The sequence below is a fragment of the Saccostrea cucullata genome, unplaced genomic scaffold, assembly GCF_032062105.1.
Source record: "Saccostrea cucullata isolate Sc308-1 unplaced genomic scaffold, CSIRO_AGI_Scuc_v1 ctg2047, whole genome shotgun sequence".
In the NCBI taxonomy this organism is placed as follows: Eukaryota; Metazoa; Mollusca; class Bivalvia; order Ostreida; family Ostreidae; genus Saccostrea; species Saccostrea cuccullata.
In genome coordinates, this window is record NW_026918162.1 from 33802 (window position 1) to 59295 (window position 25494).

Sequence of the window (25494 nt, forward strand, 5' to 3'; positions counted from 1 at the left end):
AGTTGAAAACATGGCCGACCAGGCGAAGGGTAGTCTGCTAACCAAATCTTTGAAAAAGTGGTCTAGAACAAAAACCAAGGTAAGATTCTACATGTCTGAACGAAGACTACTTGTAATTTTTGAGTGCTTGTAAATCCATTTTATTTGATCGAGCTGAATGCTGCAGAAAATGCCTGGTAGATTAACAGGTGCGTTTGTGAGCAGTGACAGTGTTTATGTCTTGATGGTCTTCACGTGGAAAAGTGTGTATTTCAGGAATTTTGTGTGTAAGAGTTCTACCATGCTGAAAAGTATTTGTTATACAGGGGAATTTAATTTATACTCTGTAAATTATTATCTCAAAGAATATCACTTGGCCTAGTTGCAGCATCTTTAACTGTTCAATTAAAACATGGTTCCATACTGTTTGGTAATGATGCAGGAAGTAGATTATATGTATACATCACCAGCTTGAGCTATTTTTACATGTGCATCTAATGTGCACTGGTACACGGTATACTTTAGAGTACATGGATGTGTTAATTTTTTTAAAGGCTGAATTTAAGCTGTGTTTCTCAAACTCGATGTCAACACACATGGTTTAATATGTTATGCTGTTCACAAGCAGCTGACAAACAGTGCAACAAGATTTGACATCAATGCATGTGCATTTGACACAACTCTGATTCATTTGTACTTTGTATACTTCCCTAGTACAAGCTTACTAAAACGAAACCATTCAAAAATATTCACTGATACTGTATTAACCATACACATTGAATACTTTGCATATTTTTTGTAATCTAGTGTATGGCTGCACTTAGACACTGACAGTGTTGTCCAAATCTGCAGGGTCAAATCACAGGCAGTAAATATTGTACAGGCCCAACCTCTAGGCCCTAAAGAAACAAGCATCAAAAGTGTGTTTGTAGAGGTGTGAAAAACTGTCCTTGTTTGCACTTAGCTGCAAGGATAAAAATGACGACGAATTTTTGTGTATTAGGGTGAACATGGTATTCATATGACAATATCCATAAATCACTCTAACTGATGTTACAGGTGTTTCAGTTGTATAGGACTTGGAATTTAGGTTTTATTTCTTGGCTAAATAAGATAAGAATTTTAATAATTCAATGGAATTCTATAATAATAATAATAATATATTGTCGCTGCAATTACATTTTCAAATATTTGAAGTACATGTAATACATATTGGACAATGCATTAAGAATTAGAGTCATGTAATAAGACCGCGGAACATTAACTGGCAAAATTGGAAATATACAGCTTACGTCATTTCTATCTGTTACAATCAAAACATTCAGTGATAGACAGCGTAATGGGCGGGTACAATTCGACGCGGACGTTTGGAAAACATCAGATTGAAATTGCAGATCGAAATTCATTTTCAATCCACCTCAGCTACGCTACAATTCGATGCAGACGTTTGGAAAACATCGGATTGAAATTGCAGATCGAAATTCATTTTCAATCCACCTCAGGTACGCTAGAAGGCACATTACTGATTGACCCAAAAGACAGTATAATTTCAATCATGCGCGGATCTAGAGGGGGAGGTCGGGGGGGTCAGGAGAGAAATTAGTAAAGTATCAAATAATATCAATGTACACCCTTCTACAGTGAAAAGAATGTGGACAAACTTTTGTAAAGGTGGGGACGTTTGCCCTGGATTGCGTGGTGGAAAGAAACCAAGAAAACTTAGTGAGCATGATGTGGTTTTTATTGAAGCGTGTCTGAGAGAAAAACCGACTACTACCTACAAAGAGATAGTAGAAAAGCTAAAACAGTTTAGTCCCACTCCTGATGTTACGGAAAAAGATATATCCAATGCAGTGATTAAGTTTCTTCCATCCGGAAGATTCACGTTTAAAAAAATCACGCGGATGGCAAAGGAGCGCTTTACCGTTGAAAATATGCAATATACACAAACATACATAGATATTGTGAGTCAACTTAACCCGAGAAAGGTTAAGTTTTTCGATGAAAGTGGGTTTAAAACAACAGTTGCTCATCGATACTATGGACATAGTAAATATAATGAGAGGGCAATAGAGCTAGGGAGATTTATTCTGAATGCTAATATTACTCTCAATTTGTTTGTTTCATTAGAAGGACCTGTTTATTTCAATTTTGTCGAGGGACCTTCAAATGCCCAAGCATTTCTTAATTTCTGGGCTGAAGCTGCAAAACCAAAATGTACTATTTTCAGTAACTTTTTAAAAAATGCGTCATAAAAAGACAGGGTATAGAAAAGGAACCTACAAGCTTACATATGTATGAAAAAAAAATAATCAGTTTTCTTGCAAGTAGCGCCTAAAGGATCAAATCATTTTACTAATAAGTTCACTTGTGTACAGAAGTCTATACTGCTGAAAAAGGTAACGACTTAAAAAGTGAAGTGAAAACTTAAAATTTCGATCCAATAAACGCCATCACAGGGTATAATTAGTAAGTTTGTTAAGAAAGAAATAAGAAAACTTTGGATTGAAATTATAATTTGAAATTCATTTTTTTCAATCCACCTCAACTACGCTAGAAGCCACAGTGTTACTGACTTACCCAGAAGACAAATAATTTCAATTTTGGTACAGTTTGAATTTTTTGTCCAGTGTTTTAAAAAAAATATTAAGGGACAAATATTTCATTTCTGCTTGGTAAATATACGTTTGTTTTAGGGGAGGGGGGCTTAACAATTTTAAATAAAGTTGTCCAACATTTTTCAGTGAGAATAAGTATAAAAATCATGTACTCTAATAATCCTAGAAATAAAAGCTGTTGTCATGTAAACATTACATGTAAGTCATGACCTGACTCGACAATTTTTAACCCCCCCCCCCCCCCCCAGCTTAGAGGCAAATATCTCCTGAAAAATAATCTTTGTCTTCTATCATCTTTCGCGTCCCTAAAATTGTAAGCTAAAACTCGTATTTATTAAACTTCAAACAATATGTATTCGGGGGTTGAAATTAGTTGATTTTTGGATCATATAATCACTCTTAGCTTTGAAAACAGTTCAGGTGGATTGAAAATGAATTTCGATCTGCAATTTCAATCCGATGTTTTCCACACGTCTGCGTCGAATTGTAGCATAGCTGAGGTGGATTGAAAAGGAGTTTCGATCTACAATTTCAATCTGATGTTTTCCAAACGTCCGCGTCAAATTGTACCCACCCATTACGCTGTCTATCATTGAATGTTTTGATTGTAACAGATAGAAATGACGTAAGCTGTATATTTCCAATTTTGCCAGTTAATGTTCCGCGGTCTTAACATTACAAAGAATGTGACATATAATGTTGCTCATTTCAAATTTACATGCTCTCAGGGCAAAACATGCAATGAACGAATGATATGCTTTTAATACATGTACTTGAAAACACAAAATGTGACAGATATATATATGCATTCACAAATATTATAATTGTGTTTTTAAATAAAATTCTAAAATAATAGCTTTTTTCCTCCTTTTATTTACATTCTGTTAACATGACAAACAGAAAATATCATGCTGTTGAATTGTTTATATAATTTTAAAAAATAATGTATCCCATACAGGAAATAGTCAGCACAGTAATAAATATGCAAATACTTTGGTATTTTTCTGGAACATGTGTGATATGCAAAGAGGCTCCTGCAATGACTTGACACAATGATGTTGAATTAAAAAAATTAACATATGTAATATGCAGATGTATATATAATTTTGTAATTAAAAAAAAGAAAACAAATATTTAATTTAAAATAATCTTAAAATGACACTAGCAAGGAAATAATAGTTTCCTATAGAAACAATGACATATGGTAAAGTTTTATTTCACATTTCATGATAGTGCCTGCATATATTGCATTGTGCATAAATACAAATTACAAACAAGAACTTTAATTCATCATCATGTCTTATAATTTATCTCCGTTTGTGTGCAGAACAAAGTCATAATATCTTTTCTACAAGTATATCAGAAGAATCTCATTGTCACGTAGTTTGTCGTGTGCTTGTCCACTTATGCTCGTGTAGAACTTGTTAATTTGTCCCTTAACTTGTTTGTTTACTTAGGTCAGTATCATGACTGTAAGTGTAAATATGACATATTAGAAGCAGGAAGCCTATAAAGAGGATCGAATAAATAGAATTCTAGCTTAGAGGGATGATACAGATAGTATTGCAAGTGCAATATCTGAGAACATGCAGTGAATTCCAACGGGATACTGGAATTGAAATGCTAGGACTATAAAAACAATTCAAAAAGATTAATTTCAATGGATTTAAACAAAATTCCTACCCAAACATACCATGATATGTACTGCAATTTTTATGTTGAAGTTTCAGAAAGAATAGTTCTACATTGTAAATATATTATTTTATATACCAAAAATAGACAAGAGAATCTGTTATTGTTACATGATGACCAAATAAGAAAAAAAAAAGAACATATTGATACATGTATTATATGGATTTCTAGTAGCTCTCCCATCTCAGTAGCCCAGTCTTGCTTCAGCTGGAGTGAATGTAATGTTTGAAAATAAATAATAATTAAGGGCTGAAATCTATATGTGTATTTTCTTTTTCACAGACTGCATCCATGCATTCTGATTCATGGATTATTTAAGTTTGATTTGTCAATCTGCTTTACTTCCCTATATACAAGTGTACATAAACAGCAAAAGCCTTATATCCTCTGGGTCTCCTTAATCTTGGTGACGTTGGAAGATATAGAATAATAAATAAACTAGATTTAAAATGTGTCTTTATTGTATTTACTGTATAGGATTCCCTGACCTACATTCCATCCATTCATCAAGTTTTTTAAAAGGTTATTAACTTTACAAGTGTCAAGATTTTTTGCCATACTTTTTTAAATGTCCATGTATATAAACAAAATCTGCTTGTTTAAATATCAAATGCTATCTTTTTGTTGTTTTTTTGAAATGTCAAAGTATCCCTATAGTCTCATGTAAAAATACAAGTATATAAATACCTTATTTTTAGAAAGTCAAAAAAATCTAATTGTCTGGACTGTTAATTATTTTAATGTTTAACTTTTAAAATTTGAAATGTCTTGCTCAGTCATGCAATACTGTACATAAGGTTGAAATGACAGAATTCAGGGGGTTAATTATATGTATAAAATTTGAGGTATGCATACGTTTAAGAATTTACCTGTCCAAGTATAACAAAAGCCTAAAAATTCTACCCTTTTTACTGGCTGAGTTGTGATACCTATTTTAAATATACACCTAGGTTCACACACAATTCCTTGCCTGTGTTTTTATTAGTACATCTGTTTGTAAATTTAAATTTTAATTCAGTAGATTTTTGGAACATGATGTTGATTATGTGAATGTTGAGTAATTAGTATAAGTCAGTTACGGATTTTTTTTAATTGATAGTTTCATCAAATATAAGGCTTTATAATGCATAAACACTCAGTACACATGGTCCAGTATCAGCATGTTAAATTAATCATTTAATTAGTCACACACTAGGGAGGTGACTGGTCAGTGGAGGATGGTTGCTCCTCCAAGGCACCTGATCCCACCCCAGATGCTTTATGTGGTCTGTGTTAATTTGATCTACTCTTGATCTGTATTGTTTCAGCAGACTTTTGGCCTTGATTACCATTCATTGTCTCTATATTTCAGACATAAGCTTTTAAATTAGTTGCACTCATCATCTTATACTTAATTAAATCACGTAAATGATTTTGACACTCTTAAAATAATTTTGTAGAAATCAAGCACACAATACTAGTCTACTTCACTTTAAACTTGAAAAAATTTTCCTGTCTTAACCTAGCAACCAAGTTTTCATAATTTGATGTTCTTGTTTTGTTTTCTAAAAAAAAAAAAATCTTGGGTAATAATTCTAGATTTCTGAAGATTTGTTTTTTCAAGTTGATTTTTATTTTGAAGAAAGAATATTTATATAATCATATCCGAATATCATAGGCAGTTTCCAGCTTAATTGTTAAAATAAATATTGTTCTACATGTGATATAATTATACAGTAGAAATAACAGTTTAATACATGGTGTTTTTTTTTTAAACAATTAAGCCGAGGAGTGCCTATGCTATATATATTGAAAAATAAAAAGAAAAAAGACACTCACTACATGACAAAATGAGGATGGTGATGTATGTGACAGAAATGCTTCCAGTTTTATTGCAGTGTATCTGCCTTGACAGTTGTACATAATCTGCCACAAGCATAAACAATGTTGACTGACCTCTTGTTTTTATACAAAATACAGATGACACGCACTGAAGCAATGCCTCGTGTAAATTTTTTACTCAGCCTTTTTGTGGAATTTGGATAATATTAAGGAGTTTTTTTTTAAGTTTCCGTTTTTACTGAGTGATTCTTTATATTTAAATGGCTTAATAGTTCATATATAATTATTGAAAAGAACATATATCACTGATTTCATATGAATTTCGATATCAGAAATGGATTTTTAAAAAAGTAACAAAAATACTGTAGATCACTAAATTTTCGCGACACCTAAATTGTCTGACTCTTTGTAAGCGAACATAATTTTCACGAATAGTTGTTATTCCTCTTTATAATCTTAAGGAATACTTTTATAGCAGTAGTAGTGACCGTAATTAGAATAATGAATAAAAAGTGATTTACAGTACTGATGTCAGCTAAATCTCCATAAACTTACTGGTACTCTAATGAATGTAAGATTTAGCAGTACTAGAGACATTAGAATAAGGTTAAGGTCTATTTAGACTAAATGTAATATCCTGGTAAGCTGACCTGCATATTTGAAAATGAACCACAGTGAAACATAAATACTTGACATGCAATCTCCTTTTGCTAAAAGGGGAAAATTTTTGGCAGGTCTTCATTATTTTATTACAATTTTTAGTCCGAAATATCTGATATTTTCAAGGCTTTTTCATGATTTTGGTTTTCCTGGCACATGAAATATCAAAATCATGAAAAGACCTGGAAAACATCAGATATTTCGGACTATGCATTATTTGTACAGTACATCAGATGTCTTATAAAAATTTGATCCTAATTGAAAAGAATTCTTTACAAACCAGGGTGTATAAGCATAACAATTTTTCTGATTATAATTAGGAAATTCTAGGTATATCTATAATCATGTCAGAATATCAGATAGCTGAATAAGAATTCTTTCAGGCATATAAATTACTCAGCTTTGCTGACAGAAGCAGTGAATGGACCTCATAATGTATTCTTTGTAAACATGAACCAAATGAAATAGCTGAATACATGTAGGTGTCTATTTAGAAGTTAGTCTGTCATGCCCCTTGGGTTATTTTTGCCTTTGTGAGTATAGCCTATATATAGGGGACCACATGAAATTAAGTATACTGTGCAGTTTATAGTCTGTTTCTATATATGTATTCATTTGGTTAGATTTTATGAGATCTGATTTTTCAAAACAATTCTACATGTTAATAGGGAAATTGATCTCCTTATCTCCTCGTCTCTTTATTGTCTGTTTCCTAATGATAGAAAACAATTTTAAATGTGTATAAGGAAATGATATTTCTTTCTTTTTCAAATTTAATTGAAATTGACCAAAATGGGCATATGACCATTCATTGAATTACATGCATTGTATATGTACATGTATCAGAAAATTGGGTGAACCTGAGATTTTTAGTGTGTTTATATTCATTCATTGGGACGATTAAATCAGTATTGAAATTTTAATGAAGAACAAACTTTATATATTTTAAAACTGGGACAGAACAGGTACTGGTATCAATAGGTCACAGATCCAGATTTTGTGTGTGGAGGGAAGGGGGGGGGGGGGTATTAGATAACTGCAAAGGATCTTGGAACCACCAATGTCCTAGTGGATCCATAGCCCCCATGAAGTGTGTTCTTTCTGTCCAATTCTTGGTATTTTTTACACACATGTATGTTACATGATAGATATACAGTGTACACATATCAGAAGTACAATGATGTTATAGAAGACATGTTAATTAAGAAAAGCTTCCTTTTCAACATTATTAAATTTCTTTCAGAAGAATCATTTTTTGGAAATCAAGTGTGAAATTTATACAATATAATATAATTACATCAAGAATTATCGTTATGGAAATTGGTTTAATTTTATTACATTAACTATGATTCCAATATTTTAATTTTTTTGTAGGTTTTACAAAATCTTGGGAAAGCAGAGAAAACCTTTGATGAGAGAATTGAAGAACATGCCCATAAATTGGAGAAACAGCAGGTATATACATACAGAAATATAGAAAGTGGTAGCAAAACAAGGTATAAAAGAACTTCAACAGGGAAGTTATTGAATTGATGCACTAGGAGATCGACTTTCTTGCAATGTCATGTTTAATAAAAAACATTAAACTAATGTACATTAATAATAATCTTTTTAAAATTATTTTCTTTCTTTTTTGTGCAGGCTGTTTCTTAGTCATGTTAGTGGACATCACACTTTTAGAGAATTATAATTAATAAAAACAAATTTCTGATGGAATGAACTAAACAATTTTCTGATATTTTCATTTTGCAAAATACCTGAAAAAAATTAAATTTACACATATCCTTGCTGTTTATGGGTATATATCTATATAAACTCAGTGATAAATTGCGTATAACTTGACATGGACTGGGATCAGAAAGCTGATACTAGTACTTGTTAAATAATATTAGGAAATATAGTTAATTTTTCAGAATTCATGACATGAACATGATGAACTAAGACTCTTCACGCTGACGTAATTTATTGAGTGTTATAGTGCTAAATAATAAATATACAGGTGTGAAGCATTGTAGTTCATATACCTCATGAATTCTTGAAAATTAAATTTTATTTATTTACATGTTATTGTTATATGACTTGCCACAATTTTATGTCATTCAACTATCAATTTTGAAAAAAACAGTTTTCACTATATAGTTTTGACGTTAAGTATAGTCATGAATTATGATGCAACAATGAAGATATTCTTGCTCTTTCAATGGAGTTCATGAGAAAATGAACTGTTTTTCTAATCTGCAAAAAATCAGAGCCATATTTGGAAACACTGTAATAACATTTCAGTGTACGTATACTTGAATGAAAAGCTTGTTTTCTGTCCTGTATAAACATATATAATACATTGTCATTGAACTGTAAATTTTATTAATGTTTGTATATTTATAATCTTGCCCTATAGGAGGTTGCAGCCAAACTACACAAGGAGCTTAAAGGATACATCCACTGTGCCAAAGGTGGGTCTTTTTCACTGGATTAAAAAAACTGGCCACACTAGAAATAATGAAATTATAGGAGATGTGAAAAATCTAACTTAAAATAATTGCAAAACTTAAAATAAAGTAAACTTTAAAAATTTTAATCCTATGTTTAAGGTATATCTGTGAGATATAATATTAAATGCTTTTCATAAAGTTTAATATTTGATTGCAATCTAACAAAATAGCTTATTCAAAATATCTATAGAAGATTAAAGTTAGTTTATAAATAAGTTTGTTTTCCATATAGCCATGCAGGCCGCTTCAAAGAATCTGTACCAGGTTCTACAGGAAACATACGAGGAAGACTGGGAGGAATACGAGAACGTGAAAGCCCAGCTCAATGTAGGTCATTACTGGTGTTAACTTAATTATAGTAATTAAAAACTATATAGATAGAAGTAGGATTCAGTGCTGAATTGTATGAACTATCAAGGCTGTGGAACATCTGGCTCAATCTGAGTTTATTAATTTCATATGAAACAATTTGATAAGTATTTGAAGTAGATTTATTGATCATTATACACTTGTGTACATATGTATTAGGTGTGATCATAGTGATAAGTTGTTCTTGTTAAAATGAAGTGGAAATTTCAGATTATTTTGTTTTTTGATGATTTTAATTTTGATTTAAGTTTATAATGATTTTTTTTAAATTTATTTTTGTTTTATTTTACAGTCTCTGGAATTGATGTGGCACAACTACACCCAGAGTTTACATGACAGTGTGAATGAACCGCTAAACAACTACATGAGTCATTTCCCAACCCTCAGAGTCAGTTCTCTATCAAATCTTTATCTACAGAACACAGCAATTTACATGATACTGTAGATCACTAATAGTTTCGCGACACCTTACTTTCGCGACTTAGCTATGTGGTATTTATAAGCGAGACAAAATTTTCACGAGTTGTGGTTTCTGTTTTATATAAATATATAATATAAAATTTTTGCAAGCAGACAGACTCATGTAATTACGCGAAAATAAAGTTCTCGCAAATAAAAAGTGATTTACAGTATATTAATGTACAGTAAAACCTGCTTATAACTAAGTCCCAGGGACAGACAGTTTTGATTGGTAATGAACATACTTGTTTAATTCGTCAAGTTCATAAAACATTTTTATCCCACTTGGAATGAAAAATCAATTTGCTGTAAACTTCAATTCATTATAAGCGTTTTCACTATTAGTGTGTTTTACTGTTGTGTAAGAAATTCTCAATATAATATCAAGGATGGTCTCTTTTGGGGTAGAAAGGGGGGATAGGTAGATTGAGTTACATGTACAGGTAGTATGGAATTGAGTCTGTCAAAATGTGCATTTAACAGATGCAATTTTCCAATACAAGACTAGTGTAGAAATTATTTACTCATATGAACTTTGTTTATTTCTAAATGCATACATATTTTTTTAAAAAGTTGCCTCCCATTTATTATTTCACCTCAATTTGAAGTTTGAAGTAGATTTATTGATCATTATACACTTGTGTACATATGTATTAGGTGTGATCAAGGATAAGTTTTTTGGAGCAGTGGAAATTTTTCTTTATATTTTTGTGTAATTTTGATTAGACATTCATGGAAGATTTTTTTAGTGTGTTTTATTTACAGACAAATTGATGCTGCAATTTCAGCAAAGGAATTACCAGGTTAATGTTTTTGACAGGTTAACATTTTTACATGCAGTTTTTGGTGTGGGTTTCATCTTCCAAGTAACTATAAGGCCTATTTACATGAACTTGCATGGATCATACATCTAAGGACACCTTACCGGGCTTGCTTGTGGTATTTATAAGCGAGACAAAATTTTCACGAGTTGTGGTGAACAGTTTTAAAAATATGTTATATAAAATTTTTCCAAGTAACTATAAGCCCTATGTTGACCAAACTTGCATGTGATTTACAGTATAAATGCATAAAACCTGCTTATGCTAAATCAGGGACCTACAGTTTTGATTGGTTATGAACAGTTTTAATGAAAAGTTTTTGGTGAGGTTTCATTTTATAAGTAACTATTAGTGTGTTTTATGTTGACCAAACTTGCATCAATGATATATCAAGGATGTCATACTTTTGGGCTTGCTTTGGATGCTAATCTGACCTACATTTACACTGTATAGTGAACAGGTTAAAGTTTTTGGTGTAACATTGTGATTTCCAAGTAACTATAAATTATGTTGACCAAACTTGAACATGGATGATACATCTAAGGATACATATTTTTTTACCGGGCTTGCTTCCCATTTTTCTGAATGTAGGCAGTACATTCATTGTGCAGATGATAAATTAACATATATATTTTTCAGGAAATTTTCATTTCCAAAAAACTATAATCCTATATTTTTATAAACTTGCATGGATGATACATCTAGGGAGTGATGTTTATTTTTAATATACCGGGCTAATATTAGCTAACATGAACATGCTCCAGTTGAAATAGTTTATTTTTACAAAAAAAAATGCATGGTTAGAAAAACAACAATTTCAAAAAAAACTAATGAGCGCTATTATGAGCAAATGATTGGAGGAGTAATTTGATTTTTTGAAGTTATCATGATACAGTGTATTAACAAAAATGTATATGTATTATGGATTCAGTGAATAGTTAACTAGTTTTTGGTGCAGGTTTCATTTCCAAGGAAATACATTCGAATATTAATAAATGCAAAATTCTGTGATAATGAAATTTTCATCTCAAAAAGGAAAATACTTCCAAACTATGCAGCTGAATCTGTACTTTTTGTGGAATGAGTGAAAATGTCACAGTATATAAATAATTTTTCACATTGTACATATGGAAAATACAGTAATTACACACTGCGATTATTATTTCTCAATCAATGGACTTTTTTTGTTGGACATACCGGTAATAGACAAGGTAAAATTATGCAACGCTATACAAAAACTGGACTTATGAAAATTATTTAATTGACTTGTACCAATTATATTTATAAACTCTAGGAATTTCAAATGCTTAGGAAAACACAATATTTGCATAGCCGTGAAGTTTTAAAGTTCGGTAATTATTAAAAAATAATCTTACCTCAAAGACATTTTGATATATAGCTTGGGCAATCATTTATTGAAAAACAGTATTTAACATTTTCATCGGAGGTGAGGATAGTGTGTGTTTACAATTCCCCATTTCCAATTTATTTCATTTTTTCAATTAATTTGAATTAATAAGCTTTCAAAAACACTGTGGTATATAAAAAAAAATATAAATGCTCCGAATATTTGACTATCTTTCGAATAATGTAGTCGAATGTTCGACTAAGGAAAATTAATATTTTGACATCCCTAATATCTGAATATGTATTTAATATAATGTACATTTATTATGCATGCACAATTGTAGGAGCAGCATGTTTATTTACATAAAAAATTTTAAAATAGAATTGCAACTAAGGAGAAGTAATGTCTTTTTTTTCATTATTACAGCAAAGAATCTCAAAAAGAGGAAGAAAGTTGACAGACTTTGACAATGCAAAACACAACCTTGATGTGCATGAAAATGCAAAGAAAAAAGATGAGACAAAAATCAAAAAGGTATAATTATTTAATTAATTGCATTTAAATTTTTCAGTAAGATAATTCTTTCAGATTACAAATTTTTATTTATTTTATGTCAAAAATTCAAGGAGTTATTTAATAGCTTTTTAGCTGCAGAACTGTACCCTCCGATTAAAATATATATTGGCACACCGGAGAGCTACAGTGCCACCCTTTGAAAGAACTGTATATTTATTGCGCACAAAAAAGGTGCGCTAGTTTCTCGATTTATTTCTCCATGTTTTTAAAACTGTCATCTCAAAATATTACTAATCGTGTGTTCCTAACATATTCTTTCACTGTTTCCACAACAAAACATTCCTTATAATTGTTTTTAATAGCCCTCCTGGCCCTGAAATTGAGATCATCGAAAATTTCGTCTATTTATACTGCATGCCATTTTGGTTTGCAAGATAATTTGGTCCAGCGTGCTTCGTACAGATGTAAACTACGAGAGTAATTGATATAGGAATAAGAACTTATTTGAAATCTACCTTTTTTGCAATTGAGGTAAGAATTTGGAAAAATTAATCCAGAACTGAGCGCATTTTTTGTGCGCAATAAATATACAGTTTTTTCAATGGGTGACACTGTAGCTCTCCGGTCAGTCAATGTATAATATTTTTTCGGAGACTACTGTTCTGCAGCTAATAGCTTTTAAGTTGGTAAACAGCCTTACATTTTAGATCCAAGTGAAAAATATCTTTTTATAAAACTACAAAATATATTTTTATAAAAAGATACTTGGCACAAATATATTTAATAATCTTGCAGGCCCATGATGAGTTGGAAGAAGCCAAGAAAATATATCAACAAATAAACGATGAATTAAACAATGATCTTCCTATGTTTTATGACAGGTAAAGTGACGTCAATTTATTTCATTTATCACTTAACATTAAAAACAACAACATGTATGTGTCAATGATCGATCCGTTCACCCACGTAAATAAGCTATAGGAGGACAGTCTTCATCGCCGCTATATTAATTACCACTGTGTGTTAAATTTGCAAGGAAACACAGATAAAGAATCCAATCAGTGATATTTTGATTTATCTTTATCAATTTTTAGGTCACCTGAGTAAACTCAGGTGACCTATTGCTATCACTTTTCGTCCGTCGTCGTGCGTCGTGCGTCGTGCGTTAACATTTGAACATTTTCAGCTTCTTCTCTGAAACCACTGAACCAATTTCAACCAAATTTGGCATATAGCATCTATGGGTGAAGGTGAAAAAATTGTGAATTTCATGGGCCCTGCCCCCCTACATGTGGGGCAAAAACCACTAAAATTAGTGCAATCTTTAAAAATCTTCTTCTTTTCTGGACATCAAGCAGTCAAACTGTTTGCATGATTGTAATCAGCATTGAGTCCTCTACCAAAATTGTGAAATTCATGGCCCCGGGGTCAGGGGTTCTGGTGTTAGGGTGGGGCTCTATAGATTATATAGTGAAAATACATAAATTTTGAAAATCTTCTTCTCTGCTCCTGGGTATTAAATAAACTAACTAAGTGCATAAATGATGAGCAAGAGTGCCTCTACCAAAATTGTGAATTTTATGGCCCCAGGGTCAGGGGTTCTGGTGTTAGGGCGGGGCTCTATAGATTATATAGTGAAATTTCACGAATTCTTTGAAAATCTTCTTCTATGCACCAAGGTATAAAATAAAATAACTAAGTGCATAGTTATGATTCCAATCTTTGTTTACCAAAATTGAAATTTTATGGAGGGTCACAAAAGTGAGTAGAAGTTAAAACTTAGATTCAAAACTCGTATTCATTGAGTGCTGACCAGGAGGTTCCACTTAAAATGGCTATTCAAGATTAAATTATGTTTCTACCAAAATTGTGAAATGGCTTTCCAGGGTGAGGGGTTCTGGTGTAACTACTAAAAGTTATATAGTATACATAATTTTTGAAAATATTCTTCTCTGATGGGTATTGAAATTAACTAACATTGCTTTGAAATGATGAGAACAGTGAACAACCAAAATTGTGAATTAGATGGCCCCCTTTCAAGTTTTCAAGTGACAGCTGAGTAATTATATAGTAAAAACATGTTCTACTGAAAATCTTCTAGTGCAAGTCATATGAGTTATATAAATAAACAAAATTAGTGCATAGTTATGATGAACAAAGTGCCTCATCAAAATTGTATTTTGAATCACCATATGCAAATCTGAGTGATAGGGTGGGGCTTTATTGATTATACAATAAAAATACAAAATCTTTGAAAGTTTTCTTCTCTGCTCCTTGGTATAAATAGTAAAATAATATACATGTATTACTTATATGCAAGTGCCTTGGACAAATAATTTTATTTTCTTTTTGTATCCCTATATATAATTTATTCCACATTTCAAGTTCTTATTGAATGCATTTTGAAACTGTAAAGAATAAAATCACTTTGTATTTAGTCCATGCTCACTGTAACTGTGTTTTACTTTGGTTTAATTGTTTTGTGTAAATACCCATACTCAAAATGAAGCATACTATTTTAAGTTCCATGAAAGAGATCAATTTGGTATTTTTCTGGGAAAGGAATTTAAAAAAAAAAAATCAAATGTAACTCGATCTGAAAATAAAAAAAAAAATCTGGAAATAAATCTGTCCTGGTTTATGAACAGGTTGATGTATGTTGAATTAGCAGCATTTTTCTTTCCACAGATATTATGAATATTAACTCAGTTAATTAATTAAGTTAAATCTGTATAAACAATATAAAAAAAACTATATAACTGACTTCTAATGAAATTGACATAAAATTTGAACTGTGAGTATTTATATGTTTGCATGGAGGGTTTTTTAGACTATTTTATTTCATTTTATTCAATTTCTTTTAAGTACAAACAAAAATATGTTGAAGTGTAACAAAAGACACAAACACTGTAAGTTATATAGATTTTACTGCTTTAGCGTATAATAATATTCCATAAGATTATATAGAGCAATGAACACAATTCGAAAATTTTGTCTCGCAGAGTCAAATGGAGAAAATGGTCAAAATTCAAATCCAGCTACCACAGATTTCATCAAATTTCAGAACCTGTGTTTTGTAGTCGTGTAAATTTCTACATCAGGTAAATGTAGCCATTAATATCTGTGTCTATTATGATTTATTAATTATAGAAAATATACTTGTATTGAATAAGTCCTCAAAGGTCATTCTGTGTTTGAGATGAATCATGCAGGCAAGTACATAAGATTTCAATATGATGAACAGCATTTTCCACTGACATGATTTGAAATGAAAAGTATTCTTGTTTTAAGACATATATGCTAAAAAAAGTATGCGGATGAAAATTTTATTAAAGACATGAACATGATGTAAGAAAATCATATAGGATTATGCAGAATTTGTAAGACAATATTTTAACAGAATGTGCAAAGCATTGACCTGTGTTTGCCTTCCAAGCACCTAAAATTTATTTATAAATTGAATAAGACACTTTGTTTTTTTTTTATTTTGCAAAATTTAGATGTATTATTTAATTAAAAAGGGAGTGAATAAATTGTCACATAATATACTGTGATTCTCATATATATGTTAACACCCTCAGATGAAGTTTTACTTTGGTTAGATTTTGGTTTATAAATTTATTTTTAAAAACAATTAAACTTTAAATTTGTGCACTGTTACAACGCACTTTGAAAAATTACGCACTTTGAAAAAATTTTTAAAGTGGTTTAATTGTTTTGTGTAAATACGCAATTTCAAAATGAAATACTATTTTAAGTTCCAAAGAGCGTCAATTTCGACCATATTAACGCACTTTGAAAAAAAAAAATCAATATTCCTTCAAATAAGTATGATAAATAACAGATCCTGGTTTAATAACTTTTTTATGATAAAGTCACTGAAGGACAAAAAAAAATATAACTGACGTTTTAAATATTTACAGGTTTTGATAAAATAAAAGGGAAAATTAAAGGGTCTTGAAAAAAAAGAGTGACGATTGTTTAAGTTCATTAATTCGTTTCTTAATATTTAATGTTATTTTAAATTCAAAAAATCTTTGAAAAGTAGATATTTAAGGTGTAATGGGTAACTTTACTTTAAGTGACAGCTTCAAGCAACTTAGCATTATTTATCATAATACAGCTGTAAATAGGGTCCAATTTGATTGTTCAAAACTATGAAAATTCTTTCTCTTTCATACGTTTTACTGTTCTTGAAAATTGTAGTTTTCATCTGTTTTAATTAATTGAAAGTTTTCAACGTCATACAAGTTAGGCAAATACTTAATTATATGAATGCTTTGAGTACAGCATAGACATGGAGAAAATGGTCAAAATTCAAATCCAGCGGAACCACAGATTTCATCAAAATCAGAACCTGTGCATAGGAGGAAGCTACCCACATTTGGTAAGATATATACATCGTATAAACATTGAAAATATAGAAAATATACTTTGTAGGTTGAATAAGCTCCCAAAGGTCCCCCTGTGTTTGTTACCAACACCTATGTATATATTGGAAAGATTAAGATTTTCTGAGGGATTTATGACCCTTATTCTTGTTTTAAGACATATATAATATACAAAAAATAGCATGAGGATGAAATTTTATTAAAGATAAATGACAAATAAAATCTTTATGATTAAAATTTGTAAGACAATATTTTTAACAAAGTGCGTTAAGTGTTTGCCTTCCAAGCACCTAAAATTGATTCATAAATTGAATAAGACACTTTGTTTTTTTTTTCTTTCTGGACAAAAATTACCTAGTATTTAATTAAAAAGGGATGAAGAATTGTCACACCTTACTGTGATTCTCATATATATATCTTAACCCCCTCAGATGACTTGGGTTTGATTTTGGTTTATAAATTAATTTTTTTTTTAACTTAAACTTTAAATTTGTGCACATTACATCCTACATGCACAGTACATGTTTTATCAGTAATAACCATTGCAGAATAATTTTGCTGCAGCTACTTTGTATCAGTAGCTCCAATAGTTAGTTTAATGGTTTACAATATTCATAGGAATCAAAATGACAGAAAGCTCAATTCATTTACAGAGATGATCTTTCCACAATTTTCAGATCATGCAATTTATGAAAATAGTGAATTAGAAAAAGATGCTATAGAAAAAAGCTCCAAGATTGACAACAAAGAAGAAACAGAAGCAGACAAAGCAGAGGAGAGAACCCAAAAAATATCATCCAATCAGGTGAGAAAATACAAAAAAGTCATCCAATCTGGTGAGAGATTACAAAATATATCAACCAACCAGAAGAGAGAGATCTGAAAAAGTATCAGCCAATCAAGAGAAGCAACACAAAAAGTTCACCCAATCAAGTGGAAAAAAAAAACTAAACAAAAGTATCATTCAATCAAAAGAACACAAAAAAGTATCACCCAATCAGGTGTCTGCATACTAAAATAATGACAAACTGATTCTCTTTTTTTTTTTGTTCTTTCATATTAATAAAAATGTATTATCAATTTGCATCAGTGTAACATACATGCAGTTACAGTGATATACATTTCAATAACATAAATATTTTTTATATAACTGGACAGTATAGTAAACTGAAGTGCAAATAAGAAATCAAACATTTGAAAGTATCTGTTTTGATTACACAACACCAGAAATACAGCTTTTTGATATAGGATATGACTTATAGATAGAAATTTCAATAAATGAAGATTTCATCTAAATGAAAGAATTGGTAGCAAGAAAGGGTGTAAAAATTAAAGTCATATGTGATAATCATTGCACAATGTTCTGTAACACAAGAAAAATTAAAAGGTGTATCCTTTGACATGTTTGTTTAAGAACACCTGCCTTAAAAAGTACCGGGTATTTTATATCAGGTTTGGAAACACTGTAAGACACTGCAGAAATAATTCAAAGCTATTGATATCAATGGCTGTCAAAATTACCATTAATTTGAAATTTTCAATAAATTATTTATATTAAGATTTCATAATTTCTTTACTAGGCAAGTGAGAACAAAGTTAATGGTAACCTGGATGAAACCACCTCACAGAATTCTGAAGACTCTGCCCCCTCCTACCCCCCTCCTGTCCCTCCCCCTGAGGAAGCTGCCCCAGAACCTGTTACCCCCCAGAAACAGGAAACTCCCTCCCCTGCAGTATCCCCATCCTATGAGACCCCTCCCAGCAAACTGCCCGAGGCTAAGGAGGAGAAAGTCGAGGTCACTGATGAGGAGGAGGGGAAAGAGGACCATGAGGACAGCAACCTGTATGAGGTGCCGACCTCAAACAAACCGGTGGAGCTACCAGCAGGTGTTCTTTATCAGGTAGGATGCTCATGCAGGTTCATTGTCTGTATAAGGGTTATGTAATTATAAACGTGTGATATTTTATTCCCTGGTATGTTTGTGGTCTGTGTTATTATGTCACTTTTTGAATCATTGACAGATCTTTTTCAGTTTAATAGAGAAATCCTCTAATGTAACAGAACTGCCTGTCGCAAAAGACTAGATATCTAAAATGTCATTTTACAAATTCAAGACACTCGTAATGTCACTAAATAAATGTAAATGATAACTAAGTAGTATCTTTGGCATTTATACATATATTGTAGAATTTGATTTTTGATGTAATTCAATACTCATTTCACATTTTCATTTTCTAGTGATATGAAGATATTATTTACATTTAATTGCATAACTAAAATAGTCTGTATGTTAACAATATGTTTATTTACTTGCATGACACAGATCCATTTGATTTTCTGTCTATTTTTCTCAAAAGATTCATGACACATAATTTCCCTTTAAACAATTTTTATACTCCTCCTACAATTTTAGTCTGATTTCAATATAACTTGGCACACAAGTAGACTACACTAAGATACATAAAATACTGCATCGGTTTTTGATTTCGATGAACTATGTTGCCATGGTTACTAAAAATAGAATTTTCTGTGAAATTCCTTTAAAACGCTACTCCTTCTACAGTTTTAGTCTCATTTCAATATCACTTTGCACACAAGTAGACTACACTAAGAAACATAAAATACTGCATCGGTTTTTAATTTCAATGAACAATGTTGCCATGGTTACTAAAAATAGAATTTTTTGTGAAATTCCTTAAAAATGCTACTCCTTCTACAGATTTAGTCTCATTTCAATATCACTTGGCACACAAGTAGACTACACTAAGATACATAAAATAGTGCATCGATTTTTGATCAGTACAAACCAGTAGAGCTACAGTCTCGACAGAGACTTCTGGTTTTCAAAAGATTCATGACACATAATTTCCCTTTCATTTATACCCATTTTGGCAGTTCTGCATTAAAAGAATTTACCATATTTGCAAAAATGAGCCTTTTGTTGTACCAAATGTACCCAAATTCTGTAAATCACTTTATTTGAGAGAGTCTTCTTTTTGAGAGATCTGATTATTTTTTTCTTGTGTCTCTTTAATAGGTGCAGGCTACACATCCCTACACAAACGAGGATGAAGATGAATTGTCATTTGAGGCAGGGGAGATCATCTATGTTATTCCATTTGATAACCCTGATGACCAAGTAAAAATCTCTTTACTTTTATTGATTGAATGAAAATTTCTGTGCTGTTTTTTTAATTAAAAGAAGATTTAGATTAAAAATTGTGACCTGGATCAATTTTAATAATGTGTTTATGTGTATGGGCAAAAAAAAAAAAAAAAAATTAAGCCTGAACTTTTTCATTCAAATAAAGTAAAGCATGTTATTAATAATAACATGTTTAAACTGATATATTGATAGCAAACTACTACAGGTATGTCATTAATGTACAGTATCAAAGTTAAGTGGAAAAACTTAAGGGGGGACCTATGTCGTTCTACTTCAAAGCAGCGTTATGTGACGTCACAGTAGCGACGTTTGTTTTCACCTGTTGACTTTTGCAACTGTGATATAGGCATACCATTGTTAATAATCAATAATGTACACAATTTACAAAAAGAAAAATTATTTATCATTAATAACAGTTTTATTTGATTTATGGAGTGTTAATATTAGAATTCTCTTCCTTGGGTTGATAATTCGTAGCAATGTCAGTTGTGAAGAAATACCTCGATATTAAATATGCTGATATAAGTGCAAAAAGATCAAGTAAAATTCAGCAAAAAAAGCGGCTTAAATCAGGATAATATGTTTACCATTAATTGTATTTTCTGGATAAAACTAAGAAAAAAATTAAGAAATACTTGTACCTATATTTGCTTATTGATTTATAGCACTGTACATGGAGATTTTATTGTATAAAGGCATTCCTAGGTTCTAATAGGTGTTGGTTGTTGACGGGGAAATGTGGGGGATACAGAATGATTGGAATGAAGAAGATAATAATTAATCTGTTTAAATTGTTTCTAATCAAAACAAAATACTTGTTTCTTGCAAAATAGTTTTATATTCAGATGTTTGTCAGTGCTTACATACTTTTTTTTAAGTGCAGAAAGGTCAATACTTATGACAAAACAGTATGAAAATAAAAGAAAACGTCATATTTCTCATTTATATTATCATAAAGGTATGCTTTCTTTCTTTGCTAAAATAAAGAGATGAATCATTTGTTTCAAAAAGTATGAATTACAACATTTTCACACAAAGACTTTTTAAGATAGTACCTGTTATGCATGTCGGAATTGTAAAAAATACAACAAGAAAAACGGGATGATACTTACATTGTGCTCCATTATAATTTTTCATGCGAGATGAATAACAATGAATTTGCCTACATTTTAAAGATACAAGTCAAATTAATAAAATACCTGTTGATTTTGAATGTGATTTGACTTTTTTGGTTCTTTTTAGAGCATACAGTAAAACTCGGTTATAGCGAAGTCTTGGGGACCTGTGAAGTTAATTCGCTATATCCGTAATTCGTTATATCCGTATAACGAATTCGTATAACCATTATAGCGAATTCGCACTATTCATGTTTTTCTTCAAGTATTACTACCACTTATGCTAGTGAAGCAAATATTACAAGACATATCTTCGATAACTAAGGTTTTCTTATGAAGTGAATTTTATATACAAATGTTAAAATGAAATAAAGTAAGTTCAATTTATCATAATTTTTTAAGGTTCGTTATTAAAGATGTAAATTTCATTATATCTAACCTCAACGGGACTCAAAATCAGTTCGCTATATCCGTAAATTCATTATATCAGAGTTCGTTATAACCGTAAAATTTTACAAAGATTTGTTAAGAATTTTGCCGGGGACCCAGAAAAACTTCGCTATATCCGTGAATTCGCTATATCCGTGTTCGTACGAAACGAGTTTTACTGTATTTGGGGTAGAACAATAATGTCTGAAAATAATCTATTTTTAGCATTTCACACTGTTTTTGCACATGCTCCTGTGTAAAAATAAGCATATAAAGGTATTGTTTTTAATACCTAAAAATTAAGAGCAAGTGGTCAGGAGAGAAATGTCAAAGTTTTGAAAATTTCACACAAAGACTTTTTGGACATAGGTGCCCCCTTAAGCCAGCTTACACTTACACTTCTGATGGAAATTGAAGTCCCCAAACATGCACTTTATCTGTTTTGTTTTCTCTTTTATTATTTTTTTTTAAATCAAAAGACTTTATCCTTTCTACATGTATTGTACATGTTTTGCTGAAAATATATTTAATCCTATCAAATTTTGCGTAATCGTACCTATTTGTGAGTAACATAACACGCAAATAAATCAGGTATTGTAGCTATTACTGAAATTCTAGATTAATACATATTTGTTCACACATTTAATTTCTTTCCTTGCGTAGGTAAGCTATTCTAAGTGTGAGAATTATAAACAAACATAAACTCTTCTCCATCTGCTTGTACATTGCCAACTTCTATAAAGACACCTATCTGAACTTTAACAGATACTCTAGGAGAGAAAGGGAAAAAAAATTAATACTACCCGGTACATGTACTGGCTAGGTATTTAATCCATGGGGAAATGTTAATGAACTGTATATCACTTTTCAAGACAGTTATTTAAAGTTGGTATTCTTAAAATTATTTTCAACATTTGTTATAAACTTTTGAGGTGGTAAGGTAATCTTCCACTTGCCCTCAATGGTGTCTAGTATTTACACATTGTGTTTATATCACCTCCTCAATCCCAACCAACCCCATCCCTTCCTAACTTAGGAATGGCAGGCATTAAGCTTTGTAATAGAAATTAAATTATGATTTTATACCCTCTACTGCTTAAATATGTCAATGGAATCACTTTAAAGCAAAGAAACGCATTTTTTAAATGGAATTTGTAATACCATAGTTTTTAATTGTACAGACATGTATGTGTGCTGGAACATGTTATTTGATATTCGCTGTTTTACATATTTCAGGATGAAGGCTGGGTCATGGGGCAGAAAAAGTCCGATGGATCTAAAGGAGTCTTTCCTTTAAATTTCTCCAAGAAACTTTAGCCATTCCATTGACAGAAATTCTTGTCATTATCTCAGCATTCCTATGGAACAAGTCAAAATATCTGGTCAGAGCTGATGATAATTGATTCTGGTTATTGACTTGTGAAATGTTGATCTGAATTGAAAGCAGCATAAGATTCCTAAAATATTGTCCATACTTTGTGAGAGAATATATAATTATTTTTGAGTAGCACAAAATCTTTTTCAACAAGATCCTTGTTGCAGTCATGAGATTTTATTTTTATATTCATGTATGTGAAAAAGTGCTTCTATATTTTCTTATTGGTTTATAAAGTTGAGATAACCTTATGAGATTACATCTATGGTCGTATCTTTTCGTTATAAATTTGTTTGTTTGTTTAGTGGGAAAAGGCAAATGTAGATTCTTTTTATATTTTTAAAGTAAAAAGAAAAATTTATTACTCTAAAGGTTTTTAAATGTTTAATATACAGTATGTGTCTTTTCCTGTGCTAAAAAGTGGAGATATGCATTATAATTATACTTAACTATAAAAGTTTGTAACCCCCCTCCCTTCAATAATGTTTTAGAACAAGTTTTTTTAGTAAATTCTTTTTCTGATTATGAACGAAAAATATGCATCCTTTTTGAATTGTCTGGCAATCTCTTCCATTCTAGTGCATAGCATTTTGAGTTATGATTTTTTTTAAGTACGGTAATACGTAAAGTTAAGTCAGTACCATTAAAACCATCACAGCTTCTGATTAGAATACATGATCATTGAAGATGATTTGTGAGATGCTTGAAAGTGCAAGATAACCACTGAAAACATATGAATTTAAAGATTGATTGAAAGATTCAGTTATATGTGCTAAATAAATAATATTGATCTTTAAGTAGTTTAGAGTAAAGAAAAAGAAATACTCATGTACATGTATCTTAGCAATACCCACTGTAAAGAAATGAAAAATATATGTATTATCTGGATTGGGTACATAACTATGTACATGTAATGTAATTTGTATTATGATAAAAGGCAGTACAGTATAACTTGTTTACTGTTTTTGTCAGTAATATAAAAGTATAGTTGCATAATAATGTATACAGCGTATTATTTTATATGAACCAAACATAATGAATATCATAAAACCTATATGATTATACTTTTTCCCCACATTCCATATACATTTTATGTAAATTGTGTTAAATTGTGCAATTTTTTTTATCAAAGTTTTTCTGTTTTCAGTAAACTATAGATAATGCTGTTTGATTAAAGCAAGAATTATGTTAAAGGTCTGAAAAATTTTCTCAAGAGTACAATATTTGAATGTTTGTTGGAGTGTGCTTAGAATTGGCCTTTGATTTATTGCAATTCACAGTCCTGGGTCAGTATCATCCCAGAGATGAAGAAGATTACCATGGTGATCTCTATGGCCAACATACATTTTTGTATTGTAGAAAATATTGTTTTTCTGATAAAAAGTTGTTCAGAACTTGCTGTAAAGACAGTAAACCAAGTTTGTTATTCACAGAAAATAGTTTATGCAGGTCACTGGTGCAATAAGTCAATAACTTGTCTGATTCTCAAGAGGTACAAATTATAGAAAATAATACATCGTGCACAAGAATAAAAGTTGTTTTGCAAAACATGTATTATATAATGTATATACATAAGACTATAATGCTACTATTTAATCTTAATCTTCCAGAAACTGATGTCTTGAATAAGGCAAGTCACATTCCCAATACTCAGGAATTATAGTGTACAATTAGTCGTGTAATTTTATTATCATTTAATGTTAAAAAGACAAAGTACTGTACATCACTTAATTTTCGTGACACCTTATTTTCACAAGATATTCATAAACACTTTATTAGCGAGACAAAATTTTCATGAATTGTGACTATTGCTCTATATATTCTTAAAGAATGCTAAAATACGCGAGAATAAAATTTTCGCGAGCACGGTGTCTCGTGTAATTACGTGAAAATAAAATTCTCATGAATAAAACATGATTTACAGTAGACCTGTTGCAGAATTAAGTAAATTTTTTGACAACCAATTTTCTGCTTACAAAAAGTTTTGTAAATATAGTAATCATGTCTAAAATTGCCATGTGATAATGGTAACAGGGAAATTTAAACATTTGAGTTCCATGAATTTTTATTGATAATTTTGCCTTTTTCAGTTGTAATGAGCAGAGAAGCCTGCTGAGCTTCTCTCATAATGGGTGTGTCAGACTTTGTATACAAGGTTTGCCTGTCATGTGTTTTTCAAATGAATGGTTTACAACTTTGCCAGAATCTTTGGGCCAATTATTTTAATCAACACATGATACCA

At 30.7% G+C, this 25494-nt stretch overlaps 1 protein-coding gene across 1 annotated transcript; it reads left to right on the forward strand.

Moving 5' to 3' along the window:
- Positions 1 to 24680, forward strand: LOC134258510 (amphiphysin-like). Its single transcript, XM_062741077.1, has 14 exons — positions 1 to 79; positions 8145 to 8225; positions 9169 to 9223; positions 9495 to 9589; positions 9924 to 10019; positions 12686 to 12793; positions 13571 to 13656; positions 15856 to 15876; positions 16111 to 16123; positions 17066 to 17162; positions 17844 to 17971; positions 18747 to 19067; positions 20205 to 20306; positions 23114 to 24680. Exons 1-14 carry the CDS (start codon positions 11 to 13, stop codon positions 23192 to 23194), a joined length of 1353 nt encoding a protein of 450 aa, XP_062597061.1. The 5' UTR covers positions 1 to 10; the 3' UTR covers positions 23195 to 24680.
- Positions 24681 to 25494: the final 814 nt, after the last annotated feature.

What these genes read in the sequence shown, in the direction of transcription:
- LOC134258510 (XM_062741077.1), top strand. Translation starts at nt 11, where the DNA reads ATGGCCGACCAGGCGAAGGGTAGTCTGCTAACCAAATCTTTGAAAAAG. An exon ending in ATGAGACAAAAATCAAAAAG is followed by an intron (nt 12,794 to 13,570) that starts GTATAATTATTT and finishes ATAATCTTGCAG; the next exon opens with GCCCATGATGAGTTGGAAGA. An exon ending in TTGATAACCCTGATGACCAA is followed by an intron (nt 20,307 to 23,113) that starts GTAAAAATCTCT and finishes TACATATTTCAG; the next exon opens with GATGAAGGCTGGGTCATGGG.